Here is a 9,553-nt window from a genome sequence, read left to right as displayed (position 1 = left end):
TACAGTTTGGGCCACCCCAAATGATAATACCCACACCTCTGGGAAAGTGTCCTCATCTATGAGATGGCCCTGAATTGCATTTGGCCCTGTTCTCTGAATGCAAGACACCATCATCATGGGCATGTCCCTAATGCCCATAGCAGCCAAAAATTCAGCCTCCCCCCCCCCCAGCCAGAAGTTGCTGGAACTCAGTTCCAGCACCTCTCAGGTGGACACCATTGCCATTCTAAGCGAACAAGGGAGGTGATCATGTTGGGTTCCAGCACATTTTTCTAGGAAAATAACACTGGTCAAAATGCATAGAGGAAACGAGGACCTGCACCTCACAATAATCTTTCAGCTACCTTAAATCATATACACAAACCTCAAGGAGAGTGTCCTCTACAAGAAGCTACTTAAGTGCATTTGGCCCAAGCTTGCTTTGCACACAAGACACTTCGTTTTCTGCCCCACAAGTCACAATGGGCAGCAGCTGCCACTGCTTCCTACATATTTTGGCTACTAGCATCGTGGTTAAATGTTCTGCAACCAGTGTTGTTGTTGTTGTTTAGTCGTGTCCAACTCTTTGTGACCCCATGGACCAGAGCAGGCCAGGCACTCCTGTCTTCCACTACCAACTGCAACTCATGTTGGTAGCTTCGAGAACACTGTCCAACCATCTCGTCCTCTGTCATCCCCTTCTCCTTGTGCCCTCCATCATTCCCAACATCAGGGTCTTTTCCAGGGAGTCTTCTCTTCTCATGAGGTGGCCAAAGTATTGGCGCCTCAGCTTCATGATCTGTCCTTCCAGTGAGCACTCAGGGCTGATTTCCTTCAGAATGGATAGGTTTGACAAGTGTTAGGCCAGATCAATTATCACATCTCAAAGCTTGTTGTGGGCTGCAGGTCAAAGTTCTCTATCTGTAACTGTGCAAAAAAAAAGTTTTGATCAGAGATTACATTGGATCCTGAGGGGGACAGTTCCCCAATCTGGGATATATATAATGGGTAAACCTAAGCTAATACTGTATTGGGATATATAAAAATTATGTCCTGTGCTCTCTCCCATCCTTTTGTATCCAGCCTCTGTTATTCAGAAGCATCAAGCTGATAGTGGCTAGTACCCATCAGTAGCCTGCCTGCTATTCCATGAATTTGTGCCCCCCTAGATCAATACAAACGTAAGGTCCCCCCCCCAAACAAAAGCCTGCCTCCCCTAACAAAAATTCTGGCTGTGCCCATTTTAGACCCGGGCTGACTGGGCAACCCACAATAAAGAAGGCTGGGAGGGAGGGAGCGAGCGGGTTCAGACACGCTCCCCGCAGCCCGGAGCAGATAAGTTTCGTTTCTCCTTCAGGATGCGGCCGTTCACGTGGCCAGCGGGTTCATATACGGCGGGGCGGGCGCGGGGCGCTGAATCGGGAGACGTTGAGCTCCGCAGCGAGGTCATCTTTTTTCTGACACCATGGGGCGCGGTGGAGCCGGCAGAGGGAGAGGCGCGAGGAAGGGCGAGGCGGCCCCGGCAGCAAAAGGGGACGGAGGCACTGCGGGATCGAAGGGGCGAGAGAAGGGCAGACGGGGCGACGAGGGAGACCGGGCACCGCGCCCCCCCAAAGCCGAGAAATCGCAGCAGGCGGGGAAAGACGCTGCTGCGCCAAGTGGGAGGAAGACGTCCCAGAAGAAGAAGGAGCCGGACCGAACTAAGAGCAAACTTGCTCCCGAGGAGCCTGGCTGGTGGCAGGCGCTGGGAATGCTCACGCTAGGTGCAGGGGAGCGCGCCAAAGCCGAGGAATCCCAGCAGGCAGCGAACGGCGCTGCTGCCCTAAGTGGGAAGAAAGGCTCCCAGAAGGATCAGCCGGATCAGGGGAAAGCCGAAGGTGGGGCCCGGAGGAAATCGAAGAACGTACTTGCTCTCGAGGAGCCTGGCGCGAGCGGCATCCCATGCCTGGCGCAGGCGCTGGGAAAGTTCACGATCTTTGCAGAGGAACTGTGGCCCGAAGCCGAGGCAGCAAACGGCGCTGCTGCCCCGAGTGGGAAGACAGCTTCCCGGAAGGAAAAAGGCGCGCAAAAGGCGCGGGAAGCCGAGCAGGCTGTGTGCGCTCTGGTAAAAAAAGAGCCCGTCCCGCAAGGAAGCGCAGGAGTTGCCCCCAACAAGCGAGGCGCTTCCCAGAAGGCGAAGCCTCTTCCCAAAGAGGAGGGAGAAGTCGGCCAGACAGGCAAAGAAAGCGCCTCCGCCGGGAGGAGAGCTTCCCGGAAGAGAGAGCAGGAGAAGGCACGTGAGCCGGTGGGGAAGGAGGCCGGCGCCCAAGAGAAGCCGGTCCCGGGAGACAAACTGCTTCCCAAGGAGCCTGGCCCGAGGGGCAACCGCAGTTTGAGGCAGGTGCTGGAAAAGCTCAAGTTAGCGAAAGAGAAGCACGCCAAGGCCGCGCAGCAGGTTAACCGGGTCAGGGACATCCTGGTAAAAGCAATAAAGAGTGAAACGTGCTTCTCCTTCATCGAAGTGCTGGGCACCGGCAGTTACTACGAGCGCCTGAAGGTAATAGAGGGAAGATGCAATGCTGGAAACTGCTCGGGGCACCTGCTTCGGCTTCTTTCCTAACACCGGTCCAAAAGCTGCCGGATCCCAAACCTTAAAAACACTGTAGTGGATGCTGAGATTTGGGGGTGATGTCAGCATTATTGCCCTCCTATTGAGGCTTCTGGAAAGTACGTCTATGCGGCGGTCCTCTATGCAGCCTGGGAGTTTGAAAGCACTTTATCCCATCGCTTTTCTCGGGAAAACCCGTTTACCACTGAATCAGAACACATGTCAGTTTTCTGAAGATTGACGTTTGTTTCCATTAAGCAGTAAACAGCGGGTTTCCCCAGGGAAAGTATGGGGCAAAAGAAAGACTTTTTTCGCTGGGTTGGGGAAAAGTTTTTTTGCCCCAGATGAAGCCTCCAGAGAGGCGCCTCCATTGAGGCTGCCAGCCTGTGTGGGTGTAAGCAAATGTGTGTGGGTGGGTGTGCCAAATTGAGTCTTTGTCCCAGGTGAAATAAAGCAGTTTTGCCCCTGCGGGCTAAGGCCCTAACACTAGCTACCAAAGGTCAAACGTTTTGATCACTATTTTGCACCTAGCAAGGGTCTTTCAAATGACATGACTGCACAGAAGCACTTTTAAGTGGTTGTCTCCAGAGGGCTGTAAGGATGACCTTTAGTCTGGAGTCATGAGAACACAAGTTCTTAACACATTCTGGGACATTGTAAATTGTGAGAAATGCTTTTGTCTGTCTTGCAGATTTCTAACCCAAATGAATTTGATATTATGCTCAAAGTACCAAATATAAGACTTGAACTAGAACCCTGCAATGTTCCTGCTTCTGGTGCTTTCTTCTATGTAAAACTGAAAAGGAACCCTGGGAAAAACGCATGTCTAGATAAATTTTTAGATGACAAAATGCATCTTTCATCTTCTGAGATGCTGTCAGCACTGAGGAACATTATTGTAGAAGAAGTAAAAAAAAATAAGGGTAAGTATTCATTATATTATTTCCCCCCCCTACTCTTCAGTGATAAGCAACCCTCCTCAAATACTGTGTGCAAACAGATGAATACTCTCTAGTCCCACTGAAATTTATAGGACCAATTAAAAATAGTAATGTAGGATTTCTGCAATGGAATTGGAAAACACTGCTTGAAATGGAAGATAAGATTAGTTTGATAAGCAGAAAGTAGATAGTCATGTTAATTTTAAATGCTGAACACCTGCCATTTTTGCCATAAGAAAAAGTTAGTTGAACTGAAATATTTGGTTAGAAGAATGTCAATATAAAATGGACTTTGTATTGTAAACATTTTCTATACAAATTGGATATTATTTTTATTGGGAAACATTAAATATTGTACATTTTAAGAGATAAATATACTGCAAATAATTCAACATCACCCTTTTCTAAATGTTCTAGGAGCACAAGCATATCAGCTCGCCTAATGGAGCCAGCTTTCCTCTCCTCCCTGTTCTGGAAGTTCTTCCACCCACCTCTGAGCCTATTCGGAGGAGGTTACTGTATATTCCTGCGTATAAGACTACTTTTTAACCCAGGAAAATCTTCTCAAAAGTCGGGGGTTGTCTTATACGCCGCGTTGTATTTCTTATATGGCGAGTATATCCCAAACTCTATTTTAACTGGAAAAGTTGGGGGTCGGCAAACGGCGAAAAGCCCCGCCCCCCCCGCGCCACAATTCGGCTCAGTCACCCACGCGCTTTGGTTTGGGGAAGCAGGCAGGGAGATGGCAACAGCCCGGGAAGCTGCGGGCTGTTGCGTCTCCCTGCCTGCTTCCCCAAACCAAAGCGCATCGGGGGACAGAGCCGAAGATCGGCGGGCGCTGTTTGCCGGGGTTGACAAGCCCCGGCAAGCAGCGGCCACCGATCTTCGTGTGACAGGCGGTGGGGAATGCAGGCAGGCAAGAGAGCAAGCGCCTGCCTGCCTGCCTTCCCCGCTGCCAGTCCCCCGGTGCTTCGTGCAGCGCTGCTGGGTGCCGACCCAGCAGGTCGCTTCCTTGATCTGGCGGCCTGTCGGGTCGGTCCGGCTCCTCGATCCGGTGCTCCGTGCAGCGCTCACATGCGTTCTAGCGCCCGTTTATTTAACGGGCTGAAGACACTAGTTGTGTTATATTCTTGTTCACCATATCGTGTTAAAATGGGATTTAGTTTTTTGTTGCAGAGTAAGAATAGTAGAACTGTAGTGCCACTACCACATTGTTTTTTCCAAGATCTGTGTTAGCTGCTGGCATTAAGTGCCACAACTGAAGTTGATACTGCTTATTTGGCTGTATTAAGTACAGTACATATTCTTAACTTCCTGTTCAAATCATTGTGGGATGGGGAAATCTTGCTGAAACACAGTAACATTGGATTGGATTGGATTGTTGCTTTTGCTATCAACAGATCTGGCGGAAGTGCAGGTAGAGAGAAAGAAGCCTGGAAGCCCAGCAGTAACCCTTCTCATTGGAAAGCCTCCCTCCGTTATATCAGTAGATATCATTCTTGCTTTGGAATTTCGGGGCCAGTGTGAGCGTCCACAGAATGGCCTGGATATTACAGGATGGCTAGGACGAAAAGTAAAGAATGCCTTTTTAAATGAACCACGCTACGTCGTGCCCAAGTTTGCCAAAGATGGAAAGTGCTTAATAGGTACTAAAGCATATCTTACTTACGCTAAATACATAATGTACAAAGTCATGCCACTGTATCAGGTATTCTAGCTGTTGTGTGATGGCAAGATTATTTTCAAGAGACTACAGTAATTGGTTATTCTTTCTATGTGCTGTAAATAACAACAAATGTTTTGAAGAACCAGGGCCCCTGTTCTGTTATTTCTTAAGAAAAGAGAGTCCTTCTTTAAAAGAATACTAAAGATGGGCAACAGTCATAGCAGATCAATCCTAAAGGTACAATTGAACAACAGTGGGATAAGCTCTCTGCTTCATAGTAGCTAAACTTCCTATACAAGCAGAAAAGTTAAGAACTGGGTTGCATTCCTTTTTCCAAGGCTAAGATACCACTTGACTTGGATTTTGCTCAGCATATCTATGCACAGTGGCAGGATTTAGGCCAGAGCCAGCACAAGGGCAAAAGTAGTGCCTTTCCACAGCTGAAAGTATTTGCTTAGGAGTTTCAGTGTTCACATAGTAGCTTAAGGGGTCACATAATCTGTCACTAAGAAACAGTTAAAAAATAGCTCAATCAACATGTTCTTTAAAGAGAACGATTTCCAATATTTTACTGTTTCTTTTTTAAAAAAACCTTAGAAAACACTTGGCGACTCTCTTTTTCACATATTGAGAAGGCTATAATGACTAATCATGGCAACTCAAAGACCTGTTGTGAAAGAAATGGGCAAAAGTGCTGCAGGTTAGTATCTTTAACTACTGTTCTCCTATTTGCTTTGTCAGTTTTAGCCACTATATAAGCCTAGAAAATGCTTAAGAAACTGGGAAATTGTAAGGGTTTACTGGATACAACTCTCAACTAAATGTACTGCCAAACTATTGTTTAGTCCAATACAAAACAAGCAGCACGCAAGGGCACCAGATTCAATCAAGTTTCAATCAAGTATTATTAATCCAAAGAGAAAACAATAAGAGAACCATATACAAGTGCTGACACAGGAGCCAAAATCAAACGTTAAACAGATAGCATGTACAAATAAAAGGCAAACCAGTCTTTATAGTCTTTGAAGCTATATAGCGGTCAGCAAAGTGGCAGCAGGTCGAACAAGGTGTCAATGGTAGACAGGCTGCCGGCGTTTTTTTGCCTGTTTCGCCCATATGACGGGCTTCTTCAGTAGTTTCTCCTTGTGCTTTTATATTTTGAAGAAATTGGCAGCATTAGCCCATTATCTCAAACTATTGTTTAGAGCTATAAAATGGATGTAGTGCCAAAATTCTGAATCGCCATAGGCTCAAATCAAGAATGATTGAATATGGTAAAACTCCCTGTGAAAACTGTCTAATGCATGGGTCGGCAAACTACAGCTCCAGGGCTGGATCCAGCCCATTTGCCTTCTGGAGCTGGCCCGCGGACGGTCTGGGAATTGCTGATCGGCCTGTGCCATTCCCCCCCCCTCACACACACTGGGGTGGCGCCTCCTTCCTCCCTCCTCCTGGCTTCTCCCCACCCTACCTAGAGCTGAGAGGAAGGGGGCAGAGCTTTGTTGGTGCCAGCAGCAGCAGTGCTCAAGCGGCCATCATTTAAAGCAGCCCCTCTCCAGAGCCCTTTCGCGTGCCGCTCATCGTCCTTCTGCTGCTTGCAAGACACAGATAAGCAGCTCATCCGGTGCTGTGGAGAAGGGAGGGGAGAGTCGTGGGGGTGTGTGGCTTACCTGAGTAGAATGTGTCCTTTTATTTAAAATGCATCTCTGGGCTATTTGTGGGGCCTGCCTTGTGCTCTTGTATGCTGTTCTTTTATATAAAACTAGCTGACCAGGCCACGCGTTGCTGTGGTTTTTTTTTGGGGGGGGGGGAAGTATTGATGTCATTTGTGCTTTGAATGGTAATGGTTGCATAACTTGTTTTTGGTTAGTGTTTTGATGCAATATGCTTTTCCGGATGTATGATCTTTGTCCTTGGATTTTTTGTTTTAATTAACAAAAATAATTAACAATCTTATGATTGTTTGCTGTGCCTGACTCATGGTCCTTGTTTCCCAGGAAAGGAGGAGGATGTGTCTGTCCCCCCCTGTGTTTTTCCCCCCCCCCCCCGTTGTTGTGTCTCATCCCTGTGATTACTCCCATCCTGTAGTGACCCTTCGAGTATCCCGTCCCCTCCCCGCACCCTGTGGCTCCCCCCACCCTACATCAGCCCATGAGCTATTCGGGCCCCTTCTCCCCACCCCACCCCCCATTCAGGGCTCCACTCAGGATAGTATTTAGAGCTAGAGGGGATGGCAGCGGTGAGAGATTAAATGTATAAAATATATTTAAAACTTGATGATGTGAGGAAGGCAATTTCTAGAAGCATTTATGGAACTGAAGATGAAAGCACATCCAAGTTACTGTACTTGTGGGAAAGGTTAAGCTATGCTATCTAAAAGTCCAACACACTCCATCCAATAGCACAACCTGTCCCAAGCTGGTCTGTGTATAGCAAATATCCCTGTTAAATCAATTGTTCCTAGTAGGATGTATGTTTCAGAATAACATATTTCAGTGTTTTTTATTATTTCCCAACAGGAAAGATTGTCTTAAGCTTCTGAAGTATTTCCTGGAGCAGCTTAAAACAAAACATGGAAACAGAAATCAGTTTGAAAAATTCCATTCTTACCTTGCCAAAACTGCCTTTTTTCATGCATGTGCCAAGTGGTCCCGTGATGATGAATGGCTTGCAGCAAATCTTGACGAATGCTTCAATAGACTACTGGATTATTTTGTGGGTTGTCTCAGAGAGGCTGAGCTTAAACACTTTTTTATACCTGAGTTCAACTTGCTCCATACAGTTGAAAAGGCAAAATGTAATGCACTTGCAAAAATAATTGAAAGTGAACAAAACAATAGGTTTCCTATATTTTTCCTGTAACTTTAAAATAAAGAGCTACTTGAATTCATGCGAAGAATTATGAATGAAATTGAAAGCCACTATGGGTACTCACCTGAAAGGGTTATAAGGACATCACAAAGTGGGCTATCATTATGCTTCTACTTGCTTGAAAGGCAGAAAACATTGACTTTGAAAGAGAATGGGAACCATTTATATAGTACAGTCATACCTCGGGTTACGAACACCTCGGTTAGCGAACAGTTCGGGTTACGAACTGCGCAAACCCGGAAGTGTTTTCGCCGCGCGTGCGCAAAATGGCGCATCCCGTCCCGTTCGGGTTACGAACTATGATCCGGAACGGATCGCATTCGTAACCCGAGGTATTACTGTATATTTGCAGAAACAAAGGAAGACTATTGGCTTGATGGCAGGATTTAAATAAACACACCTTTATTAGCAAAAATATGTAGAAGATAATGAAATAATAGTGTATTTTTTATAGAAACAACAGTATGAAATAAGGGGAAAATAAATCAGAAGTGGAAATTGGGGGAAGCCCAGGAGGGGAGGAAAGAGGGAATGTAATATGAATGTTATAGATATGTGATGTATGTAACAATAGAAAAAGGAACAAAAATTTAATTAAAAAAAGAAAGGCAGAAAACACTTGATAATTGTGAGTTGCCCCTCCCACAAAGTGACCACCTTCTTGCCAAATCATAAATCAGACTTAGTAACTCAAATACAGCAAAACCAAATCAGATTAATACAACAACAACTTGATCAACCTTCCAGTATTTATTTGTTGAAGGTGTGAGTTTTACACTGGTGCCTTAGTACTATAGGTATCTGCCTGATAAACACTGGAAGTATAATCCAGAGAACCATTGCCGCCACACCAAAACTCCTGGTTTTAGTGGATGTAAGATGCAAGTGACTGGCAACAAGTATGCAAGGTAAAGAATTTCTCCCAGAATTGACCAGACAGAAAGGGCAAAGGCTTTTCCAAGGTTATCATGGTCCCGGGTTGTTAAAGGCCTTGTATACCAATAGCAAAATCTTAAACCTGTCTTGGTAGTGTTTAAGCAGCCAGTGTAATTCAGTACAGGTGTTTCACACTGTCAGTTGGGCACCACCTGCAGCAGCCTTGCTAAAGTATTCTGCACTAGTTGCAACGTACTGGGTTACCGCAATCTGGAAGTTGACATTGCCTGAAGTGTAGCTTTCACACCATCCTTAGTTGACAGGTGTCCTAGCTAGTGAAGTCACTTTGGCCTCTGGTGTGCAATCCTAGGAGTGCAATCCTATTCAGAAGAGGGCAGCTGACCTATTTCCCTGATCTGGAAACCACTCACCCATAGCCTCAGCCATACCAGGATTCAAGTTCTGTATTGGCCCTCATCTAGCTCACCATCGTGCACACACACCAGTCCAGTTCCTGCAGGGCCACATCTGACTGATAGGGAGAAAGAGGGTTGGGTGTCAGCATACTGTACTGATCGCATAATGCTCCAATTCCTCTTATGGCTGCTCCCCCAATGGCTTCATATAGCTGTT

General features: G+C 46.5%; 1 protein-coding gene and 1 long non-coding RNA gene across 2 annotated transcripts; one reads left to right on the top strand and one right to left on the bottom strand.

Annotated features, from left to right (window-relative positions):
* Positions 1–300: 300 nt before the first annotated feature.
* On the bottom strand, positions 301–1,362 carry LOC132591886 (uncharacterized). Its single transcript, XR_015948907.1, has 2 exons — positions 1,251–1,362; positions 301–900 (listed from the first exon to the last, which is right to left on the bottom strand). It is a non-coding gene; the product is annotated as an uncharacterized LOC132591886 (long non-coding RNA).
* Positions 1,342–8,063, top strand: CGAS (cyclic GMP-AMP synthase). Its single transcript, XM_035110595.3, has 5 exons — positions 1,342–2,515; positions 3,258–3,489; positions 4,908–5,153; positions 5,771–5,873; positions 7,693–8,063. Exons 1-5 carry the CDS (start codon positions 1,445–1,447, stop codon positions 8,033–8,035), a joined length of 1,995 nt encoding a protein of 664 aa, XP_034966486.2. The 5' UTR covers positions 1,342–1,444; the 3' UTR covers positions 8,036–8,063.
* The last annotated feature ends 1,490 nt before the right edge of the window (positions 8,064–9,553 follow it).

This window comes from Zootoca vivipara, chromosome 3, assembly GCF_965207765.1.
Source record: "Zootoca vivipara chromosome 3, rZooViv2.hap1.1, whole genome shotgun sequence".
NCBI classification, from domain to species: Eukaryota; Metazoa; Chordata; class Lepidosauria; order Squamata; family Lacertidae; genus Zootoca; species Zootoca vivipara.
The sequence above is the reverse complement of the archived record's forward strand: the minus strand, read 5'-3'. Positions and strand labels throughout refer to the sequence as shown.

What these genes read in the sequence shown, in the direction of transcription:
- CGAS (XM_035110595.3), top strand. Translation starts at nt 1,445, where the DNA reads ATGGGGCGCGGTGGAGCCGGCAGAGGGAGAGGCGCGAGGAAGGGCGAG. An exon ending in AGAAGTAAAAAAAAATAAGG is followed by an intron (nt 3,490 to 4,907) that starts GTAAGTATTCAT and finishes TGCTATCAACAG; the next exon opens with ATCTGGCGGAAGTGCAGGTA. An exon ending in AATGGGCAAAAGTGCTGCAG is followed by an intron (nt 5,874 to 7,692) that starts GTTAGTATCTTT and finishes ATTTCCCAACAG; the next exon opens with GAAAGATTGTCTTAAGCTTC.